Source organism: Platalea leucorodia, assembly GCF_965183815.1.
Source record: "Platalea leucorodia genome assembly, chromosome: 6".
Lineage (NCBI taxonomy): Eukaryota > Metazoa > Chordata > Aves > Pelecaniformes > Threskiornithidae > Platalea > Platalea leucorodia.
In genome coordinates, this window is record NC_138828.1 from 16598158 (window position 1) to 16624027 (window position 25870).

Genomic DNA, 25870 nt, shown 5'->3' on the forward strand with positions numbered 1-25870 from the left:
GAAATAGTTAAGAATCTGTCACAGTTTCCAATGTGAGCCACTATCTACAGAGGTTGTTTAAGTCTTTAACAGAGATGTGTTGGGAGGTGAAACAAAAAACTCACAAGAATCATGAAACAAGGCTCTCATTCAATAAATAGTTGAACCACCCTGGACTCCTGAGGTAAAATGAATTGTACAGAAGTCACTGTGACTGATCTCAGATGCAAGAACCTGACTTTATGTGCCATCTGCAAAAGCAAGGCAAAAACTATGGAAGAGATTTAAGCTAAAATTTTGTGGTTCCATAATTCTACAAGATTTCTCTAAAACACAACCAATCATCAGACAACAATCAAGGTGAGTATTTTTTAAAATAAAGGATAAACAGTTATTTTAATTTACTATACAGGAGCTGATAACATTTTTCAGAAAGATTCCACAGGGAGTTTTAGCAAAATGACATAGTTCATAAGAATATTGTAATGAACACGCTGGCTCATCATGGGGTATTCTGACAATATCCCCAATTTGACAATACACCATTAGACCTCTCCCTAGAGTCTAAGCTGCTCAAGGTCAACTGAAAGCATGCCTGAGAAGTAGGAGGCTTGAGGACATAAAGGAAAAGAAAGGAGATAAAAGGAAAGTTGAGCATCACACAACCCGAGATATGGCATTGGTGGACCGAGACTGCAGATGCAAAAAGATGGTATTTTATGTTCCCTTGTCTGGGTCAAGAACTGCTAAGCTAATCCTTGGTATTGCAGTTTAGAGAATGATAACATTATTTCTGCTGGAATTAGTTAAGCAAGTATTTGTTGTCCGAAAAGAAAGACATAACTATAGGAATCCAGTGAGCATTAGATCATATATAGTCTTGTCCTCTGAGGACCTAAATTATTTGCCTTAAAGCTCAAATACTCAAAATATACCTATACAAACCTAGAGGGCAGGGCATATTGTAGCACCCACAGTAGAACTGTTCACAGTACGTTATATCACATCATCAATACATTATGACATTAAAAATGCTCTAAAAACATGTTGCTTAAAGAGTTCTTGAAGAGACACCTCACAAGCTAGGGATAATAGTAGTTTCTCTGGTTGCTTGTCTGTCTGCTCTCTAATCCCTTCCCCTGCTGCTGCCAACACTACTGAACTGCAAAGAAGGAAGGGTTTCTCACAGGCAGCTGAAACGACAGCTGCTTTGGGGATAGTTTACTATGGACCAGCAAGAGGAAAAAAACCCTGTAATTAACTGAAGAGCACATTACCAGAACAGGAACTGCTGTGAGAAATCTTGTTCTTGCAGGAAAGCACGAAGAGTAAGTTCAGGAGGAGCAGGCACTGTTGTAGGGGAGACTGGAACTAATGTCCTCTTCTTGCCTTTCTTCCAGTTACTGCACAAGCCACTGTACCCTCAACATTCTGAGTTGGCTCCAGGCCTTCTTAAGTTACTTCTAGCTATACATGAGATCTCTCAGATTTTCTCCAAGAGACATACAGCTACTCTCCAAACTGATTGCAGCTACTTGGAGTAACTCTACAAAGAAAATCTGGTGTCAATTACATGATTTCCCCCAAAACTATATGCACACAGACATCACATATACTTCACAAAGAGTAAAAATATAACACATGGACATATACGAAAGACAATAATAAATCAAAGACTGATTTCATACTAAGTGTAACCCCTAACTCTGAAAGTTAGAAACATACCTATAATTACTGTCTTGCTATCTGAACTACATTATGGCAGTGATTTTTCCCTTTGCTTTAGGCGTAACTGTGGAAAAAATTATCATATTTCAGGCATTTTCACGGAAGTTTAGGTCCAAGGTGGAATCTAGAATCTTTGAAGACTTTGAAACACTGTAATTGCACAAACTGGTTTAGCAGCATTTTGCCCATATGCAAACTAGAATAAAAAATGTATTCTTCCAAGATCAGTGTCCAACTTCAGGAAAAAAAAAACAAACTGACAACTGAGCAGGTCCCATATGAAAATTCCACTAACTTGTCTGTCCTACATTCATATTCAAATGAATGAACACAGAAAATTTTGGCTTACAATTAAAATCCCTTTATCTTTTGAGGTTGACATATTTTATGAAAGCAATATTTGTCAGATGCCTTCTTCTGATTTGTTTGATTATATATAAACAAACACTTTTTGATATATGTCAATTTTAATCTAGAGGAGAACACTGCAAATAATGTTGAACACTAGCTGAATGACAACACACCCGTTTTAAAGAGAACGTAATTCTTGCTTCACAGTAACAGTCAAACCTTCTTCTTTCGTGTTTGTAAAGCATCAAAGTGCTTTCTATATGCAAAGGCTACCTAAGATGCAAAATGTATTCAGGATGCTCACAGTGTAGGGCTCCGGGCTCTGAATAAGAGCAGGCCCACACTCAGTGGGATGCTCACACTTCAGGTTTCACAAATATTTCAGCGTTTATAGGCAGATATCCAAGTGCCGGGAGGGGAGGGAGGTGAAAAGGCAGTGATGAATAGTGAAGAATGGCACACGCTTTGCAGTTCTGTTTTTCAGAGCTTGAGGGGTTTTTTTTTAGCTCAATAGAACCAAATGAAAACAAGTTGTATTACTATTTAATCTCAAAGAGTAATATGATCATTATCTTTTAAATACAGAAAGTGACACTGAAGCAGATTAGTTTCACTAAATTACTTTTTTGCTAACCCATGTCAAATGCTTGCCTCAGTTTAAATGTTTTTGTAGTGATTACATTTTATTCAGATTCTACCCCATTCCCCTTACTTCTCACAGCTTCCAATAATAAATTTAATATCAGATGCAACACTCCAGCACTGGAGCTGTTCTGTTGTGCAGATAATCTACTTCAGAAGGATGCTCTGAGTAGCAGGTTGGACTAATGATCTGCTGAGGTCCCTTCCAACTTGAATTATCCTATGATCCTGTGAAGAGCAAGATATATTTTTATTAATAGCTTCATAATGTTTGCTTTACCTGTGACTTCTACAGACTATTGATAATAGCTGAGGACACGCAACTCCATCAGTTCTCAGTCCCACTGAGAAGGCACCTCTGGAAACAGTACCTCCTTTATCAATTACTAAAAGGAAACACTGCCTCCAGGAAAGTTTATGATGACAACTGCCGGTTCAGCTGCAGTAGTCCAAGACCTTGCAAAGCTTTGAAGCAAAAAAATCTGTTAGTGAGCGGGCAGCTTTGAATGAAGCTTCATCTCAGTACTGCTCATTAAGCAGTAAATAATTAAAATACCCTGGAAAAGACAGGTAAAATGCAAGCAGCAATGTCAGTAATAGACATGAAAGAGAAGAGAGGGAAAAAGAATTTAAAAAAGCAAAGAAATAATTCATTTGAAGTTTTAATAAAGTTTCATTTGCAGTCTTGTTTAAAGATATATCAGACTTTAGGGATGTAACCTAATTACATTTTTATTCTAAGCTCTATTCAAAGACCTTGGACTTTGAATCTTTAACACAGATCAAACATAGTGTAATTTACTCATGGCTATCAATACTTTAAAAAGATCTCTTCATTAAATGTCATAGTCTTATGAACATGCACATAAAGCAAATAGAGCAACATTTGATACCAAAAACATTAAGAAAGAATATGATTCTTACAGAAGTGTGTATATAAACAATTCACTTGAGTGCTACACATTGTATTCGTGTACATAAAGTGTTTTTTCTAAAATATTTCTGATACGGTATCTTTCATAGTTCAATGTAAACAACAGCAATACTTATTCAGTAATTTTAGGATGTATTTAAAAATGAACTTTACAATCACCAAATACCTAAGAACAGAAACAAATTTAAGATTTTTTTTTTTTTAATGTGTCAAAACTTTTAACGAAAACACAAATTACAAAGTTTAGAATTAGCACTACTGCACTGCTGTGAGTATTTTGAAGAGCTTCTCATTACAAAGTAAGAGTACAGACCTGTCCCCAGGTGGTATACCACAACTGAAAGATTCTCCACTTGAAGAATTAGGGTAGGAAAGTGGCAGTGATGGTGAAAGGATTAAGGAGGTTTTTGGAAAACCTGCTTACTTCTTCCCAGTGTAAAGAATATTATTACTTTCCTGTGCTTAATACTAAACCTTGATTTAAATCATCAACTGAAGGTAAAGCATGAAGAAAGTTTTTCATTTTCACAGTATTTATTTTCAGAAGGGAAAATAACAACCCTACAGAATTCTCCCTGAGTTCTCCTATTTGAAACATCTTCATTGCCTACCAACGCCTTTTAAAAAATAAGAATAAAAAAATAATTATTTGAAGAATATTTTTTATGAACTCAACAGGCTCTTTTTGCTTTCATGTTGCATGTTCAGAAGCTTCTTTCAGACTTTAAGAGTATACTAATTTGAACTGAAAACATACCTGATTTCTATAACATCAATTCAATACGGTACCTGCTAGTTCAATACTAGTAAAAACCCTGTAATAATAAGATGTCATTTATGGGGGAACTACATTCTGTGCTTGCATAAGGATGAGCTTGCATAAGGATGAGCTCAATTATTTAATAAACATTTTAAATCTGTCCTCCTCAACAATCTACATGGATTTATGGCTGTTTCTGTCTGCCACTGACTGACAGAGAAAAGCATCGTACCTGAAGACTTTATCTCCTAGCAATTTGCTGCTTAAACTTTTTAAATTATGCTCTACAATCAAATTTTCCCAGCTAACTCATGTATTCAATTCTTAAGCAACCGGAAAATACTAATATAACTGCTTTGTGAAATAGTGTAAGTGCAGAATAACAAAGAAGAGTTAGCATCAGTTGATACGATGAAAATCAATGACTAGGAGTGTTTTAAATGGTCAAACTGGATATGCAGAATTCCATGTCCCATTAAGGAAAGGCTTATTTCTGTCTTCAAAGTTCCCCCATGTGGAGAGTCTTTTTATGTATATGTCTCTACATGAACTTAAAGACAAAATTTAGCAACAGGTATATGTAGCCAAAGATATAGGATTTGGAGATATGTGAGTAATTTTTCAGGTCTAAACTATTCCTACACTCCTTTTTCTGAAAAAGTTGTTTGGAATAAACAAACACAGCTAGGAATAAATCTTAAAAGTTAGCAATCTGGGATATGCAACCTGGGGTGAGGGGGGGATGTCATGATAAATCAATGGTATTTGGTTACTACTGGATATGGTCTGAAAAATTAAAAGGACCAAATGAAACACGCTACCTGCTCTCTCCAAACAATGAACGGTACAAAAAGACATTTTTAGGTTAGTCTCCAAAGGAAACAAGCCTATGTGATCATCCTGTCCTCCAACTACATTTGGAGCGAACTTCAACCACATTTGGTAAGAAGTGGTAAGAAGTCCACAGGACAATAAGTTCCCACCAGTTTTTAGAAAAATAGTAGCTTAAGGATAGACATTGATCCAAATTCCAGACAGACAGCAAGACAGGCAGAATGCTGTACGTATTCTAGCGGGCAGCACGCTGCTTGGCCAGCCAGCAAATAAGTACTGGCCCGTCAGCAGCATGCTCCCATATAGCTTTCAGTTTATCACAGCACACACTGAACCTTACCAAGTCCAAGTTATTACAGAAGCATTCAGGAAATGGTATTGTATAAACACAGACCAAAATGGTGGTTCCTGCCTCAAAGGATATATAGCCTCTAAATCTCTAGAACTGTGACTCTCCTTCAGACCACTGCCATATTTTGACTAGCACTCTGGCTTCCTATGAAAAAAATTACATAGGCATTTATACCTTTAAATCTCTCTTCTCTTTTGGTCCACACTATGAAAAATTCCATCATAAAAATAAAGAGAAAGGAAATGACGAGGCTCATCTTTTCTCAAAAATCACAAATTTACCCAGGTATCATTTTAAACCAAAAGAAGTTGCTTACAAAAAGGAATTTCTAACACAAACACAAGGACAGATGAAACGAGAAAGGCCTTGGGTAGCTATTAGCTGGTAATTCAAGTTGCTTTTGTTCCTGAAGAAAGAAATGGGATCCATTTTAGGTTGCTTTCTTCCAGTGTTGGTCCTGTGCTTGTGAATACAACAATAAGGAGACCTCTAGGTACTGGCTATACACCTCATGGTGGAAACACAACAAACATTAAATGGGCAGGTCGGACAGTTCAAATGCAGCAATACTGTCATCAGCAACAGTTCTGCACTCCACAGGCAGTAAGGAAGACATTTATCACTCTTCACAAATGTTGTCCCACTGGTTTGTTTTATTTACTGGCTGTTTCTAATTTTGCAATCAGATTGTGAAGCAGCACTTCTCATTTCAATATTTTACAGCACAATGAAGATTTGCTATTTAAGCGGGCTTGGCAAACTTGCACCACAGATAACAATATAAAGTTCTATTAACGTAGAAGGTGCATGTGGGCCATCCATCCCATAGGTGAATTTTATTCTGGCTATACTTAGGAACCTCCTAGCAAAAGGCACTACATGTTTATGTAATTAAAACAAATTTGCAAAATGCGCACACACAAAAGCATAAGACATTTCATAAGCAATTTTAACTTCTGCCTTTTTAAACCTTTTTAGTATTTCATTTTGCAATATTAACATTCCTTTTTTTTTTTATCTGAATATAAATTATTTCTGCCTGAAGGCAAACCAATTGGGGAAATTCTGCTTAAATGTGCATGTTTCCTCTGCATAGATACTCATGAATGTACACTGAGTTTCTCTCAATTATTTATACATTACAGTTTTTAATTGAAAAATACTTGCCATAAAAAATTCAAAATACAAAATCAACAATTTCTTAGCAATGGATTAAATAGGACCTGCTAAGAACAAGAAAATAATCAGTTTAGACTTATGTTCCCCCCCAAAAAAGATGATGTTATGAACTGTCTTTAAGTTGTTGTTTACCAAATATATCTAGTAATTAATACTTAAGCCTCAGAAGCTTGACTCAAATGCCCATTAAACTCAATAGGAATCTTCCCAGCAACTTCCATAATGCCTTGATTAAAAACTTTAATTTCAACAGTACGGTAAAACGATAGAACTCCTCAGTCTTAATCCAGATTGTCAATGTCTAAGAACTCTGTGGGGTTTTTTTCACAACAAATTAATTGAATTTATTTACAAGTCCCTTGTGTTCAGTAGGCCTTTCAACCAGAAAAGTCTATATCAGATTCTAACATATGAAATAGACTATATTTTATCCATGATTACAGATAGAACAATTACACCTTTCTCATCAATTAGGTCCAATTTATTAATGTTTTTGGGGTGGGCATGGAGGGAACATAAGCAATCAGCTCTGGCATAACACTGCTCTGACTGAAAAGCAACAGGAGTGTAACATTGCCTATAATCAAGGCAGAACTGGATTAAGGCTGAACACTTAAAAACCCTCCAGTAATTGGCAGAATATGGCACATTTTTTGAAATGTCTAAGCTTATTTTAGAAAGGACTAATGAGACCCTGAGCAGGAATGCTTTAAGACTTGCAATCTAAAAATCACATAAAGACAGACAAAATTGGGTTTATGGATTAGCTGTACATTATAGGGATCAGCACTGAGGTATCTAACATAGCTATTTGCTTTGCATTCTGTCCCTTTCTCTTACTAGTTCTGCCTGCCATTAGTCTTTCCGGTCTGTAAGCATTTCAGAAAAAGTATTACCTCCACTTCTGTTGATCCTTATGTGCTAGCAGAATATAAATCTGATGACTAATTCAAAGTCACCACTGCATTGAGATTAACGGCATAATTTTCACACATCTCTCAGATCTCATACCAAGGGATATGCAGTTTCTGGCATGGCGCTGATTTACATTTGGAATTCGCTGTGAAAGTTTTATTCATTGAACTCTACTGTGATACTTATATGCCTTCTCAAAACCAGTTATTTAAATATATCCAGAAATGTTTCCAAACACTGCAACCAACAGGTATGGAAAGGTGCATCTATCCTAGAAAACTCTTATCCTTCAAAACAGCATGGCTGCATGCAAGCTGCCTGTTAGGAAGAGTCCCTGCAAAACTCAGAATTACCAAACTGTGCCCATGAATAATTACAGGGCAGGCAAGTCCAAGTTAGCTCAATCTAAAAGCATGTGCAGGACTATTAACACCATTTTAGCACTAGCTTGTCCTCCAATGCTCATAGACATCCCCGTGCACTGCTTAATTTACTCATGCAGGAAAGCAACCATGGCCTGCGAATGTCTGCCTTTGCTGCTAATGTCTGAAAGGTAAGCGTTGAGATCCTTGCATCATTCAAGGGTGGGAGGACAGATATTTATAAGATTGTAGTAATGAGGTTTTTGTTGTTTCCTCCAGAGTTCCTGATGTCTCTCTTCCCGCTCCACTGTCCCACACACAATGTACCACTAACCTATCTTTTTGTAAGAGTGCGCCTGAAGAAGAGAACAGTCCTGCATCTGTATTAGAGAAACACCATCAGATATGTTAATTAGTCACCTTGAAGCTTCTCCCACAAATGCAGAATTGCTTGACATTAAGATTGAAATGTTGGTATCTGAAGTACTGGCTTTAAAACACTGGCTGCATTCGTATGTATATATGCATATGTTTCTGTATATCAATGTGTATGTATATATGCATGTATGTACATACACATCTATATACACACACATTTATACAAACACCTGTATTACCTGCAATGGCCTTAACGGCTGCTTTTAGAACAAGTACACTTTCAGATATCTGTTTTTATTATGCTTTTCAATAATATAGAAATATACCATATCTAATTTTGTTATAACCTATTTGAAGCAAATAGCTCCTACGCATACAAGTTCCTTGTTTCCCCTCCTGGACTGCTTTTGTTACTGATACAAGTTATCTGAAACTTTGGGATGCATATATTTAAGGTCTACATCATTTCATGCATGAGAGATGTTAACTATTTAATACAAAACAGAAAGCACTCAAATATTGTAATGATGAGGACTAGCAGTGTAAGAACCTATACAAACTAGCACTAGCCATTATGTCTATCAGTACACTCAGACTGCATTTCTTCTGCAAGATACAGTGTAAACCTGAAGTTCACAATTAACTTTAGTACAATTTACACCAATATAATAGAACTATCACAGACTGTGATAATCTTCTTATTCTCCGATATGCAGAAAAATGCACACATTTATAATGACTGATATTATTCCTATGCTTTGAGTGTGTTTTTAGAAGTAAAAAAATTTTTTTTTAATTAATTTTTTTTAACTGAGATTCTGTCACAAAGCCTGTGCTTACTTGAATGACAACTAATACTGGATTTAATGCGAGGAAAAAAAAAATTAAAATTTTGACATTGCTTTTTCAATGTGTATAAAATGACACCGGCACATTTAGTAGATATATGAGAAAATGACTAGTAACCAAACTAATAGAACAATTTATCATCAGCCCCCTGAGGAAAGACCAACTACGGGGTGAGTACAGCTAATTGAACAGGGTCAGAACATGAACACTCCTACAATAATCAGTGAGTAGCATCTCATTTGGGTAACTTGTAAACAGAGTTTTTAAAGGAGGAGGTTCAAATCTCATTCTTCAAAGAATTCTGGCTAAAATCATGTTTGCTCCCAGCAGAACGTTCCATTTATGTCTGTAGCAGGCTACTCAATTATTATTTTCTTTCCCTTATGTACTGCCAGCCACTATGGACTGCCAGCCACCAATCGCCTGCATCCAAATATCATGACTGAAGTCTACACTGCCGACACCTCAAATATTTAGCTTTGAAGATTAATGAACATCAGATTATATCCATCCTTTAGGACAGGGACCAGGCTGAAAGCCAAAGAACTTTAAATTTGATTACACAAAAAATACCCAGCAAATTTATTGATTTGCTTCCAAGACAAACAACAATCTTTACAAGTACATGTTTAACTTTGTACTCCCAAGCAATCAGTCCTAAGCATATATAGACAGCTTCTGTGCACAAGTAATAAAAAATACACTATTGGGTGAGAGAACTGAAAAGCACTGGTACAAGATATTTAAAAGGATGCATACACAAACGTCTAAGACTAACTTCTCATTCTTGTAAATAATTCTATCTTCCTGGCTGCACTATTAATCAATGCAGTTAATATAGATACGATGATTGAAGTCAGATGAAAGTATCATGTAAATGTTAGGCATCATTCACATACCTACACACATCCCTGTACTTATATAGGTACGCATACATATTCCTATATGTATATATTAATGCACACATACATGTCTATACATGGGTATCTATTCCTGTATATATGTGTATCTCCCCATAGGAAGCGGGCACCTGACTCATTCAGTTCACAAACAAATTAAATTACAGCATTATAAATAACTGAACAAAAAAGACCGTTTAATTTACAAGCTGTATCTATCTGTTCTAACATCAAAAATAGCATGTTTAGAATTTTACTTATAACACCATTAATACTCATGCAGTTTTATACAATACCAACTCAACATCTGCTCTTACACTTTTTCTGCAATCAGAACTTATGATTTCATTTTTCACCCGCTGAAAATAAAAAGTGCGTGGAATACATCTGCTGTCTTTTTCTCAGTGGTCCCTCAAAGCAAATCCTACGCTTACACTCTCAGCTTCTTCATTTTTTCACCTCTCTCCATGGAAATAAAATATTTGCAAAAGACAGATCCTACAGATGCAGTGGAGGTTTACCATGGGCAGTGAAAATGCACCTTGCTTTATCTCTCCTTCCCAATGTTAATAAGAAGCCTCTCTTCTGAAAGTTTCTAATATTTTACAGCAGGAGAATGAAATTTCCCCTCCTCTGAGCATCTCAAAGTGTATTTCATAACTTTACTTATATGTTTTTGTAATGGGCTTAAAGATATTTAAGTATTCAACAACTTTTGCTTAACACATCATGAAAGTAGAAAATGTTAAATTTTTTTGAGGCTCATGCAGACTGCTACAAATAGCTAGGGATGTTTGTTTTTATGCACCTTCTTATAATTCTATTTTTTAGTAACTGAAGGACCAAGTGAAAAGGTTGCAAAAAATCCAGCAACTTCAATCATTTTACTCTACTGAGTATCAGACAGATAACCTAATTAAGCATTTTTCACTCAAAATGAAAATGAGTTGGTTGTGACTGGCTGGGCTTTAAGCAAGTGCTGTCTACTGGGAAACTGGATTTAGCTTAACTTCAGTGCCTGGAACAATACTGGAATAAGTAGTTAAACAGATTATTCCCAAGCGTTTAGAGAAAACATGAAAATATTATGGCCAATGCCAATACATCAAGAGTGAATGTCATCAAACCAATCTTCTATTTAAGTTAGTAAATTCTTTCTCACTTTCATATAACTTTCTTGTTAAGTGTTAGGGAAGCATAGCTCACCTTCAACTATTGTTAGGTGAGTGCAAATTGGCTAGGAAATCCTATATAGACGTTGGTTATTGGTAGTTCCCTGTCAGTGTGGGAGAAGGTACTCGGTGAGGGTCCACAGGTGCCTGTCCTAGGTCCAGTTTACTGCTTAGTATTTTCATTAAGGATCTGAATCACAGGATAGAAAAATGCTTTTTAAAGTGTTCAAATGATACCAAACTAGGAAGAAGAGAAAGCACGTTGAAGGACAACTTCAGAATTCAAAACAGTCTTGACAATTTCTAGAAACCGCCTACAAAACACAGGGTGCTACCCAGTGCAAAAAGAAAGCAACATGTTGCATTTAGGCAGAACTAACCGGTGATCCCAGAATGGGGAACAGAACAGCTACTTCACAGTTCTTCAGAAAAGAACTTAGAGATTACTGAAGATCATGAACTGAACATGAGTATGCAATTTATGCTGAAACAAAGAATGTAGATGTCATACCTGAAAACACAAATAAAAATACAACTTGTAAGAAAAGTAATCCTTCCATTTTATTGATCGTTGGTATGAACTCAAATTTTAAAAACTGAATCCAGCTCTGGGTGTTGCAGGCAAGAAAGATGGCAACAGAGGAAGACAGTGTGAATGACCAGCAGTCTAGAAAGGAAATATTGAAAAAGGTGTGATGATTCAGCTTTAAGAGAACATGGGGAAAAAACAGGACAATAACCTTTCAATAAAAAAAAAAAAGAAAAAAAAAAGAAAAAAAAAAAAGGTTTTATGTCCAGGTTTTTGCTTGGAAATTAGGCCATCTTTCAAAACACACCCATTCTGTCAGACATTTACTAGAATTACACTATTTCCACAAAATATTTCAATTTTTGTGAATCTTCTTTTTTCCTGAGAAAAGCCATTCTGTTTGAGAAACCAGCCACAAGCTGAGCTCAAAGTTGGAATGGTTTCAACCCACAGAGTCAAACTTAAACACAAAAATGTAATGACTGTACAAACCACATATATTTGAAGCAACGGTTAGGCATCCAATGCACTTAGGAATTAGAACTGGAAGACAGATTTTATTCAGTTACTTGAGGCTCACTCATTGCTTGTCTTCCCACAACATGAAAGGATTTTATACAAACATAGGAAAACACCTTTTTTATCCCCAGACTGCTGTACACACAGAAACCCCTCTGCCATGAAGGGTAACACATGTTTTAAAATATAGAAACAAGATTCATCTTGATATAAGAAAGTAATATTTTTTACGGTGAGAACAATCATTCACTGGAACAGCCTTCCCAGGGATGTGGTAGAGTCCCCATCGCTGGAGGTTTTCAAGATGCAATTGGACAGGGTGCTAAAATAATCTCATCTAGGGTCCCTTTCCCATGAAATGTTGGGCCAGATGATCTTTCAAGGTCCCTTCCAGCCTGGGCTCTTCTATGATTCTAGTTACTTCTAGTAATATCTTTTCTAATTTCAGAGACCCCCAGTTTGAGCATACAGATACATGAATGGAGAAATAGAGCTTGTGGTAAGGTGTAACTCTGAAGCAAACACCTATGTGGCAGTCACGTACAAAAAACCAGGGTGTTATTTTCAGTCAAAAGAACCAGAAGGTAGCTTTGAAACTCTCTTGTCAAAAACAAGCAAAAGGAAATAAGGTCAAACCCAAAGAACCTTTGTGCTAAACAAATGCTTCCTTTAAACTTGTGTTTTGATATTCATCTGACTGAGTACTTTCAACTGTAGATGGAATGTCAACAGAGGTAACAGGTCTGTGAATAATTACAGACTTCTTTGTCTTCCTATTCACTGCTCCAAAAAAATTAAAATTGCAACAGTTCTAAAACTTCTTTTAAATGATGGTTACAAATAAGTTTTACACGGAAATACTGTGCCCTGTGATGAAACACAAATTGCCAAATATGACTGACTTAATGCTGATACAGTGTAGCTTTATGATCTCAGTGACTTACCTTGTTCCTCATTGATGAGGCCCATATTTGCATGTGCTTGTGCCTCTCTCTTCCCACCATCAATTTTTATTAGTTGAGCAGTGTTAAAGCATTGCTCGTAAAAGTAATTACTTAACCATTTGTCCTCAGGGTCACTGAAACAGTAGGCCAAGTTAAGCTGGTTATCGTACACCTCCTCATAGCGCCCTTTAAAAACAAAAATTGCAATCAAAACGTTAGATTACTGTCAGCTTTCAGAAATCTTACATATTACAGCAATAACCATATAATGAAAATGAAGAGCTATTTGTATTTCCACCACTCAAATACCACCGAGTTCTCCTACACATCCACTCAAAGAAATATGATAAGGAGACAATGATAACCTTACAAATTCGGCAGAATTGAAAACTTAATTTAGCAAAACCACAATAAATTGCTCTCATTTCTGTATGCAAAACCAAAATGCAGTTCAATAAAACATGCAAAACCTGAATAAGATACGGCTAGTCAGAAGACAGAAGCTAGAATGAGCAAAAAAAGCACACAGTCACTGCTGGAGAAGCGTTTGTCTGAGCCACTGAGACCTGAAAAGGCATCGAGAGCTTTCAAAACAGGTCGAAGGTAGCAACTGTGGTGATGGAGATAAAGAACCAAACAAAACACTCTGCAAACACGATCCATTAACTCATACCATTTTAAACGTTCAAAGTAAGACTAACAAGAAAGGCTTTGAGTTTTCATGTATATTCCCATTTTTAGTACCTTATCACTCTGAGAAATTAAGGACAAATTGAAATTTTACACCTTGCCCTGAAAAAGACAGTTCACCAAGGTATTGCTCTCAAAACAAATGTCGAAAGCAGGGGAGACTCAGTCACAGATCTCTTATGATCTGAAGAAAAAAACCCACATTTAGTTCCCGCTCTTTATCACCTCAGACAGCTAAATGAACACATACTATCCCTAAAATTTATAAAAACCACTACAAGTCCGAAATCTAAGTAGCATTATAAAATTATCAATGTTATTCACATTTTAAAATTACAGAGTGAGAGCTTCCACAGAATTAGAGTTATTTCTCTCAGAAAAGCACCTTAAAAAAAAAAAAAAAAGAACAAACCCACAAAAAAAAAAATGTTCTTTGGCTTATTCCAAAACTGTAGTAATTTGGAGTAGAGACCTAAAAATACCTGACAACTCTTATCATACTGCTTCTCCCTAAGGGGCTTTTGAAATATATATTCCCTACACGATGCTGAAGAATCTGTGAGATTATGAAGTACAGCATGAACCTATATGTTTCGCAGCTAAATTTATCGCTGGCTAAACTAAATGAATTTTCTTTCCAAACTCTGCTTGTGTCAGATGTGAAGGGGAATAGTCAGCTAAAATTCCGTTGCAGTTTTGGTTGGCTACTTACTGTATTTGTGGCTGTTAAATGAATGCAAGCCAAACAGCCAGTTCTTAAAAGAATTTTCACATAGCTGGGTAAAGGAGGAGTTAAGAACCAAAAGTCTTGCAGCAGGTAAGTGACTGTTTGGTTAAGCTAGATGTGCGAACAGAACTGCTTTGCTTTTGGGAGTTCTCCAATTTGTAAGCTTTGCTCAACAAAGAGAGAAAAGGGGGAAAAGAAAGACACCCCCCCCCCCCCTCCCTTATTCCTAGGTATGGAGCACTGCACAAAAAGTCAACTGGGGAAGAAAAACCTGATTTCAATACAGGCAAGAACTCACTTGAGGTCCAGATCTTTTCTAAGTGTTGTAAAATGATGATACCATATCAAAACACTTTGGTCAAAAGATGCAGTTAAATTCTCTTATTTTGTTATCTGCAGGAAGAATTAGGGAAAATCCAACTTTCAAAAAAAGACAGAATTTATAATTGAGAAATTAATCATCTATGTGAGTCACTTCCATTGTTTGGAACGAACAGCAGCAATTACTCAAAAAAGTACTTTGAATGCATCACTAAGCCACACAACAGTGTTTCCTCAGCCTCCTCTCTAGTATGTTCTGTCTCAAAACTAAAAATGACAAATTACATATGGTCTAATAGGAAGTGACCTAAATCTCTCATTCTGTCTGTTGTCATGGCTAAGTTCTTTGACTTCACAACATCTTGATAAGGCTCTTCAGTGTGTTGCACAACACAGTAAGAACTTCATTCTGTCTCCTGAAAGAATCTTGTTGCCACCTAATCATGTCTGCAGTCTCCAAGAGGTTTATCTAGTATTTGTTTCACCTCTATTTTTATTCATCTTGGCCATTCTGGAGAACGCTGGCTGAATTTTCCCTGCTTAAAATTTTCTGAAATCAAGCTGAAATGTCTTTTCCCCATTCTTGAACACTCTCTGGTTTTGTCTTTTGATTTACAAATTCATCCCTCCTCTTTAATGGTAAGCAATACCTTTTTGTTGCTTTTGCTTTTTTGTTTATTATTTTGCTTTCCTATTTATTTTCCTCAGAGTTTTTCCTCCATGAAGTGATACCTCATATTTCTACCTTTTTAATAATTCCCATTAAAATATATAAAATTATGATTTTTGAACAAGTTTGTGCTACACATTTCTAGTATTTTAAATAAGATAACACCCCTTCCAAGAAATGAGAATATTTCACAATATCTTTAGAATCACCAAAATAGAAATATCCCAGAAATTACATCTAGATTATCTTCTTACCATTTGTACCTAAGGTTCGACACCAAAACATCAGCTTAAGTTTAGAAATTTGGCTTTGAGAGGAACAATTATCAATATATAGACTTCACGTATTCCCAATCAGAACATTCTTCATGGCTGTGAGATTTTACGCCTTTTGTTCCCCCATCTAGGCTGAAAAAGTACCTCTTAGGTACCTCTTCTTCAGAATATCCAGCAGTGTACATCATATAAAACTTATTCATACATCAGAAATTAAGACTATTTCGGTACAATAGCCACATAAAAATCTCTGCAAGTGATACTGGAACGGAAGTAATAAAACTGGTTTGGGCTCAATATACATATCTCTATCCATCTGTGCGTGTGCGCACATATATGCACACATATATATATATATATATGTAAGCACATGTATAGATAAAAAAGTTGGATTCATCCAAACTGACCAATTTAGAGATAGATGTGGGTTACTTTGGATCCCTTTACTCTCAACGAAGAAAAGCAGATACTTCTTGGCTGTGATTTGTCTCATCCCAACTTAAACTTCTATTGCAGCACAAGGGAGCACTTTTAAAAATTATCTCCAAAGTAAAAGGCAGAGGTTCCCATGACGATTACAAGTACATAAACAAATAACTACATGAACAGAGAAATACAAAACCTAATTATAACCACTAAGATAAAGATAACAATACACATTACCTATAGATTACAGCTAAGTCAAAATGAACCTAAAGATAGCGGAGGATACATACACATGGTTACAATAACACAGTAAGGGGAAAGATAATTGGATTGTCATTGGGGTAGAACACTAGGTACAGATTTGTTGCCTTTGAAATCTTTGCTACAAAGTATCAAGGCACTAATGCTACATAAAATTACGCAAATAACTTCAGGTACTGCCCTGCAAATCTCAAGAGATGGAACTGACCTGAGGCGGACTATTGCTACTGCCACAGCTTTGATTGAATGAACTTTAATGTGACCCTCTGATGACTATCCTGCCGGTGAATAACAATGAGAAGTGCACACAGACAACCATTTCTCTGTAATTGTCTTGGACAGTGGCTGACCAGATATGCTGGTCGTAAAATAAACCCCAAAAGACAGACTTTTAAAAGCTGTATTGTCTTCCGGATTCAAAGGCTGATTTACAAATCAAGAAATTAATTGAGATTATTCTGACAGTGGTAAAGCTAGCATGTCAGACTTAGTAAAAGTGAACTTTTACCTCCCCAGGAGAAGAAAAATATTAGAATAGGTAAATACTCTCTTATATAAAATCTCCCATAGGTTGTTCAGTTGTTAAAGCTTTGACCTCTCTGATTTTGTATAGTAAGTTCTCTACAACTGATAGCAGAATACATGTACACAAATCATCTTTATGTATCTGTCGATTAAAAAAAAAAAATTTATCTGCACCACTTATCAAAGAGGGAATGATGGCACTGGAATGTGATACCAAATGAACAGAAAGAGAAGTCTGAATCACACGAGCAATTGCAAAACTGTTGCTGCAAGACAAATTCCTGTTTTTAAATAAGACACAATTAAAAAAACCACATAAATAAAGGTTCAAAACCTGATCCCATTAATCTTTCAAAAATTACATTAATTTCATAAAACATTGGAAGCTAAATTCAGGTCTTCCAGAACATTTAAGTCACAGGATTGTGAGAACACTGTAAAGATGAACATCTACCCAAAATGGCAGCTACACAGAACAAACAGAACTCGATGGAGCAGATGGTGAGGCCTGATAGTTCACAGTTTTGGACTTAATTGAAGATCTGAAGCAGGGCTAAGAACACATCTTATGGGCAATTATCCAACAGAACATTTTTTTTCAATGCCAAATTACCAAATTGAAGGCAGTAATATTTCACAAGAATTAAGCATAAACCAAATTAAAAGTCATGCTATGTTGCAGTATTTGTTTTATAATATTTTAATATTTTTATGTTTTTGTCACAGAATATAAATCCCAGAAAATGGACTTATTTCATTTTGTTTGATCTGAACTTTTCAAAATATTTTATTTTCATTGTCCTTTGCAATGGAAAACAACTTTGAACCTGGGTGTCTGTGCACAAAAGGAAAGTATCCCTATCAAAAAGTATCCCTATCCAACCTTGCTGAGATCTTTTTGTTAAACAGGAGATTAAAAAAAAAAAAAAAGAAGAAAATCCCTGTGACTTGAGCGTAAACATTAAACCCCATATATTAAACACATACAGCATTTCCTGCTCTGCATCAGGATCTCTTCAGGTGCATCTCCACCATCAAGTAGGACCTCCCCTTGCTATGCTCAAGCCATAGTCCCCGACTGGCCCACTGAACAATATCTTCGGCTGTTCCTGGGCTTTTCTCAGGATCTGTGCCCTTGGCAAGCAAAGGCGTGCGTGGAACAGAGGATCATTCAAATCCATTGTCCGCACGTTTGCTGTGCTCAGCTAGGCAGCTACGAAGTAGTGCAATGCGCAGGGGTAGTGAGGTGGAGTTTGACTATGACAATCCCAAACTCATGAGAGATGAGAGAAAAGAAACATATAGAAGATCTCCAAGCCATACCAGTGTGATTTAAGTACAACTGCTGCCACATCTGTATGACCTCCCTTGTGACAGGATGTAGTGGAAGAAAGGAAAAGAAGTACAGAAATGGTCTTTAGAGAACAGATGAAAACAACATCATGAAGAGATCCTGGCTTGATATTTTACTTGAAGAAGAAAAGAGAGAGGCTGTTGTTCTTGTTAATGGAAAATAGAACTTGTACTCATTTTTAAAATACAGGTATCAGAAAGAAATTTTTCAACATCCATTTATGGCTCAATATTTTCCACTCAAAAAAACATCAGTTAGTCATTTGTTCCTGCCAGCTGAAGGCCATATAGAAACTTTTCAACAGCTGGTAACACTCATCTTCCAGTTCAGTTAGTTGTTTTTAAGCGAGTATGACTTGACTATAACTGACCATTCACTCTTGAAGACATATAAAGGAGTGGCCTAAGATCGATTAAGTCACTGGGAGTAATTTTTGATGTCAGAACGAGACACCATTAATACTGGAAGTTTCATTTTTCTTTTGCCAGAGAGATCAATATCAGTGACCGCCTCAGCAAGACAGCTGATTCTGTGAAGACTTCACACACAGAAAGATCCAGGATGGAGGCTGTTGGGCCACAAAGAAGCATGAACGGTAATAGAATATGGTGCTGCAATCAGTTTATTTCCACCTGGATCAATACACAGCGAAGAATCAGTCCCATTTGCTTGCTCAGGACAATCACGCCTCTACACCTATAGGTTGAGGACCACCCAATCATTCCTTTTTCCAGAAAGTTTATCCATAAGCTAAACTCACACACAAATGAAGAAAGGTTGCTGTGGGGTGGCATGCTGATGCCACCAAGTTTCAGGCAGAGCCTCCGTTTCCTACGTGTCATGAGGCAGGGTGTACACAGAGCACACGTCTCCCAACACTGCTAGGTACATAAGGGGAATGCATTCAATGAAAGTACAATCTATACAAAGATGCTAAGGAAACGGTCAGGATATAATTTTGCCAAGTAAGGATAATGATATAAAAGATTCTATTATTAATGATAATGATACAAGGCAATTAACTGGTAATCTGGGATGCTAAAGGGGGGGCTCCAAGCCATTGCAATGAAAACACGCTACTGAAATTTTCTAAGAACCGCTGATTCTGTTGAAGTCAATGCTAGTTCTACAACTGGCTGTATTTTGAGAAGGCTTGGCTTCTTTTCTGGGTAGAATCACTTCACTTTTTGCAAGATAGTTACAAAAAATAATAAACTCCTCCATTGGTCTCTAGCAACCGCTGTGTTTTTTCCTGTGATACAATATTAAGTAGAGAAGGACAAACCTGCTTAGAAAACAAAAGTGTTCCTTTCCCCACCCCCCTCAAATCAAACAAAACTACACCTCCTCCAAGTAAATATTAAAAGAGGTTTGGTATGTTTATCCTTTTTCTTTTTTAATGTATAACCTCTTTCCATTTTTTTTTTTTTTTTCAAAATAGCACGGGTAGTACGGTTATTGCAATGTTTCTAGCCCAGCCTAAGGCATAAGTGCAAAATCTTACAGAAAAGCTTTCCACTGTAAAATGCTAAACTCTGTTTTCAACCGTAAGTACCTCAGACAAAGAAAGATTTGCCAGTGCAAACACATCAAATACTCATGCTTTCTTCATATACTTATGAAAAGTAATCTTTTACAACAACAACAAATGATAACTCATACTGTCAAAAGTTTTCTCTACACTGACACGAGGAAAAAAGAGCCGAGTTAGCACTTCCTTCTAATTCTGCGTGTCTGATAATCTCTACAAGGGTCAGCAGCCCGTAGCACATGCACAGATTCAGCATTTAGCATACAGCATACTACAAAGGTTGCATGGGGTCAGGAACCAGGAGCAGGTGGAATCTGAGAAAGTCAACAGCTTCCAGGTCTTAACTCCTACTCTCCACCAGCTGCCCCAATAATCAACTAATAAGTAGCGTCTTGCCCCTTTGAAGGCATGTTCATACCCGAGTATAGGTTCCATGCATTGGCTTTGGCACAGCGAACACCGTGATCTGCCACTGTAGCGCTGACTGCTCAACACCCTTTTCAGCCACTGAACTGTGGCATTTTCCCTGGTTTTGCTCTGGCAAAGTAGAGCCGATGTCTGAGGCATCTCTCCCTTCAACTGTTCTCGAGCTGTAACTTGTCTTGCATCCCCTTCAACTTGTACAAGTAAACCAGCTCACTCTCGCAAGCACTCATCATGTGAGCACTTCAAGGCCTCTGCTAGTTCTCGGTAAGGATTCAGTTAGGGTTCAAGCCTACATTTAATTCAGATGTAATCTGAAGAGCAACACTTTTCAAGCCCTTCTGAAATAATATGGTGACCTCTAATTTGACAAAATTTCTATTCTGAAATAACAGGTGACCTCTAATTTGACAAAAAACAAATTTGGCACACTAATGCTGAGAGGTCGGCCTCAGTCTAAAACACATGATTGATGCTTTACAGTATACTCTGCATGCCATCAATCATTCTTCTGGTAGGCTCAGTGCTAACTAACTAACTTAAAGTAGCTACACAATAATTCAACGAGATGATTCAAAGAAGTGGCTTAGCCTAACGAGCATACAGATGCAACAAGTAAATTAGCAATGCATTTCAAAACAGTAAGACAGACCATGGTAGCCAAGAAGTGATTTAAAGAATTGTGCTGGTTTTGGCTGGGGTAGAGTTAATTTTCTTCATAGTAGCTAGTATGGGGCTATGTTCTGGATTTGTGCTGGAAACAGTGTTGATAACACAGGGATGTTTTCATTACTGCTGAGCAGTGCTTACACAGAGTCAAGGCCTCTTCTGCCTCTCACCTCACCCCACCAGCGAGCAGGCTGGGGGTGCACAAGAAGCTGGGAGGGGACACAGCTGGGACAGCTGACCCCAACTGACCAAAGGGGTATTCCGTACCATATGACATCATGCTCAGCATAGAAAGCTGGGGGAGGAAGAAGGAGGGGGGGGGACATTCAGAGCAATGGCGTTTGTCTTCCCAAGTAACTGTTATGTGTGATGAAGCCCTGCTTTCCTGCAGATGGCTGAACGCCTGCCTGCCGATGGGAAGTAGTGAACAAATTCCTTGTTTTACTTTGCTTGCGTGTGTGGCTTTTGCTTTACCTATTAAACTGTCTTTATCTCAACCCACGAGTTTTCTCACTTTTACCTTTCTGATTTTCTCCCCCATCCGATTGTGGGGGAAGTGAGTAAGCAGCTGTGTGGGGCTTAGTTGCCAGTTGGGGTTAAACCATAATATTCATACAGTAAACTCTGTGCAAATACCAGCTTAAAGGTTTTAATTTCACTTTTAAATATTTTTATCTGAGGAACAGCAACATTATAATGAACTGTTCTCCCAGGCACACATTTCACTGAGTCCTGTTCAAAAATTCCAGAATATAAGTAAAAGACTTCTTAGTTGGCTTTCCTTTGTTGCTACTTCTTCCCCATGACCCACCCAAACACACAGAGATATAGAGTCAAATTTTGTTTGGGTCTTAGACAGACAAAATGGACAAAAAGAATTCTACTCAGTTGGCACACCTCTGTAGGGTATGGTCATCATTTGTTCACGGGGTGTCAGCAGCCAAAGGATATTTAGTTAGCAACCCTCAATGTCAGACGAGGATGGACTGTGGCTTCAAACTCTCCCTCCTGCTAACTTGCAGAACAGTACTGAGTAGGGGCCAGGGAGCTATGGCTGCTCAAAGGGATAGCAACAACAACATGCCAGCACTGTATTGTACCTTTCAAGGACAATTATACCTTTAAGTGAAATTACTCTGAGCAGTACAATCAGGCAGGCAATTGGGCAGGTCATTCCATGGCCTCAAAAAGCCTTTTTTTGAAAAAAACACCAACATTTTCATACCTATGCCAAGAAATAACTGTATTCATCAAATGCTGAGCTATGTAGATACATTGCTTTGGCATTTATCCTGCATTCTTCTGTAAAAAAACCCTACAACTATACATATTTAAACAACAAATTATCTCCTTTTTTTTTTTTAAGCTACTGAGACCAGAACTAGTAAAAAGAAAGGTTAGTCCATAATAATGAAGAAGAACAAGAAATAATTAGAAACAACTCAATTTTCAAGTCAGAAAAATTTACATTATTTGCCTCAAAAAAGACCAAATAGAAATGCAGTTAAGTATTGCCAATATTTCTGCTAGTGTTTTTGGGATAATGCTGTACCTAGGGCAAAACAACTCTGTCAGCTGTTTTTCTGAGAAGCTGCAAGGATTAATGCTAGCTCTCTATTTTTAAATAGTTGGGAGGTATTCAAATACAATGACAATGAGATTAAGTTGGACAGAAAAAAAGATATTTTCTTTGCACACAGTATAATATTGGCAATAGCCAATTTAAAAAAAAGATGACTCCTGTATGACTTGAAGCTCAATCAAAATGTTCCACTAAAAATGAAAACAGAGAGAATATTCACTGGCGTATGTAAAGGTAAATGGTCTGTACAATGTAACACTGGTAAATAAAATATCAGTATTTTCAAACCTAGCAGTAAAGAAAATAATTGCTCTTAGATTTCAGCCTCCACATTGTGATGGGCAGCACTGATTCTGTTCAAGCAAACAATTTATGTCCAACATTATAGTGTCCTATAACTACAAACTATCAAAAAAAATGAAAAGATTAACATATTCCACCAACAAACATGGGAAGTGAACGAATACCTAGCTTTCTCTATGCACTATGGTTAACAACCATAAAACTCTAAACTGAGGAGCAGTTCTAAGTTATATTCACAATTAAGACAGCAACACTCTATGATCCAAAAATATCAGGTGAGAAAAACTAAATAACAAATAAGAAAATGATTTGCTGAATTAGTAAGTAAAGTTTTGTTTTCCATTTACCATTTCAGGTTCAAAACCAATCCCCTCATAAAGTTTAAATTCATCAACAAACTTACAAGTAATGAAGATTTTTTTTTTTTTTTTTTTTTTTAAAATACCTGCTATCTCTTCTTCAACACAGCCGTTAGCTCAGGACAGCATACCTGAGCCCAACAACCTTTCAGCCATCCTAGTATTAGCAACACCAGCCACACTGTGAAACTCCCACAATTTGCAGCCCTAAGTATTACTTTCAGCCTTTTAAGCTTGAACTGTGGTGGCTGAAGAGCAAATGCAGGTCAGCTGCTGTTGTGACCGCTACATCATGGCAAGTTCCAGCTGAGGTGAACTGCTGAACACTTCTTAAATGGTGTCAACTAGAGTTGTCAGGAGATCATAAGCCAGAGCCCCAAGCAATTTGATTAGAATCAGAGAGTAACTGGATTAGTGGAACTACTGAATTAGTATTTGATGAGCTGTATAATTCATATGTTATCTTCACAGCGCTACTAGCTCTAACACCTGCAACATGAATTAGCATCCACCCCTTCATGTGCCAGGTGATTCAAGCCTCACTTAAAAAAACCAAGAGATTTATGCAAAGGTTTGCATTGAAACAGGTGGAAAAAATCAAAACTAACTATATCTTGAGCTAGCAATTCAGTAAAGATGCTTGCCAGCTCTACTGGCACATTCTCATTATTTCCTCTTCTTTCATTTTAACCAACTTCAACAGGCAAAGTTGGGAGATATTCTCTCCTAGAGGCAAGATACAATCAGTCAGAGAATTGGTGGTATCTTGTCTCTGTGAAAGGTGAAAGCCTTCCAGAGCCCAGCGCGCAATGAAGGCTGGGTTCAGTGAGAGAAAGGGCCCCTGCCTTTCAGAGGGGCAGAAACTGCACAGTCAGCAGCACCTTGACTCTCTGGGAGCGCGTTTGCCAACTCTGTTGTCACACATCAGTTCGCAACACTGAAAAATATCATGCACTGCAGGAAGGCAAAATGCTCTCCTCAAGCAGCTGCAGGAAGCAGGCCCATCAAGATAAGGCGTTATCTACCACTTCTTGAACATCACAGTGCTGGCAGTATGCTTCTGTCAGGGCAGCCTGGGCGCCAAACTTCTCTCCTGTACTCCTGCAAGCTACGGGGGTGCCTATTCAGGTTTTAGTCACGCTCCAGACAAATCTGAAGATTCCTTCCAATCACGGGCTGGCTAGACTGCCTGCCTAGAATTACAGTGAATTAAATAAAGAAACACAACGTTGGACTTTCATAGTAAACATAAAATAAACATTTTAAATGAATATTTTTTTAAATGCTGAAAGGGGTTTTCTGTTGTTCCTTTTTTAAACAAAGTTGTCTGTTTCTAAATTTCAGTCAAAAAGCTTAGGTTCCAAACTCACAGGCTTTATTGCAGATTTTCATGTTTGTAAGGTTCAAAATGCAACTTGAGACAAGCCAACTAAAGTGAAATGAGTTCAGCCATGAAACAGGATTGCAGTTAGAGCTTTATCTGCCTCCATCCCTACAATTATTCCAGAGGAGAAAGACACGGTAAGTTATGTTGCTATTTATAGTAAAAGGAAATGATAAATATGAGCGCTTAGTAAATAGTAGGCAATAGAGAAAATACAGTAATTTGGAGTTATGTGTTCACTAATATCTAGTAATTCACAGGTGGCATGTTACATCTGTGTGCTGCATTTTATTTGACATGTTCACAATCCTTTTTAAGTCGGTCACAAATCCAAACACAGTTAGCAGACAGGTTATTTAATAAAATCAGATTTATAAAACTATTACTGTGTGCAACAGCATTTCACCTATTAAATTTTTCTAATACAAAACCAGCTACTCAAATCAATAGAGAAAGAAGAACAATAAATAATGAAACTATGAGAAAATAATTGAGATGTTATCAAAGCTATAAATACATCAAACATTTCTGATGATATCATAACGCACTCTACATGTTTTTCGCTTTTTCTTTTCGCCTTCACAAAACCTCTCCTGATATCTGCAGTTCCTAATCATTTATTCTATAAATACAGCTTAGTTGACTAAGGCTGAAATGTGCTAAGATGCGGTAACGTTTCAAATTCATACATGAAACAATTTGGAGGCTTCCCCCAGGCATTCGCGGCTGCGGCTCCTGCTGCTCTGCTACCCACAATCCCCCCATTTACCTGCTCGCCGGGCTGCCTCAGCCCTGGTCAGGAAGTGGTGAAGCTGATCCAGCTTATCAGGCTGCTCCTCCAGGGACTGCTGCTGCCATATGGCTGACCCAGGCCCCGCAGCCTCCCTCAAGGCATCCCACTTCTCTATCAGAGTGAAGAGCTCGGAGAAGGACGCGTGATAACCCTGTCGCAGCATGTCTATGCAGATGTTCTGCTTGTATGAATTCCTGTTACTGGGAATAAGAAAGATAGATTTTAAGCCTTTAAACCTGGATTCTGTTCTC

The 25870-nt window shown here is 37.3% G+C and overlaps 1 protein-coding gene across 1 annotated transcript in view; it reads right to left on the bottom strand.

Annotated features, from left to right (window-relative positions):
- The window catches only part of TTC29 (tetratricopeptide repeat domain 29), a gene marked incomplete at both ends in the record, with an annotated part of 147069 nt that overhangs the window by 99475 nt on the left and 21724 nt on the right, over positions 1 to 25870 (bottom strand). The window contains 2 exon segments of the mRNA XM_082315042.1: positions 13327 to 13512; positions 25596 to 25819. Coding sequence (XP_082171168.1) covers positions 13327 to 13512; positions 25596 to 25819 — 410 coding nt within the window.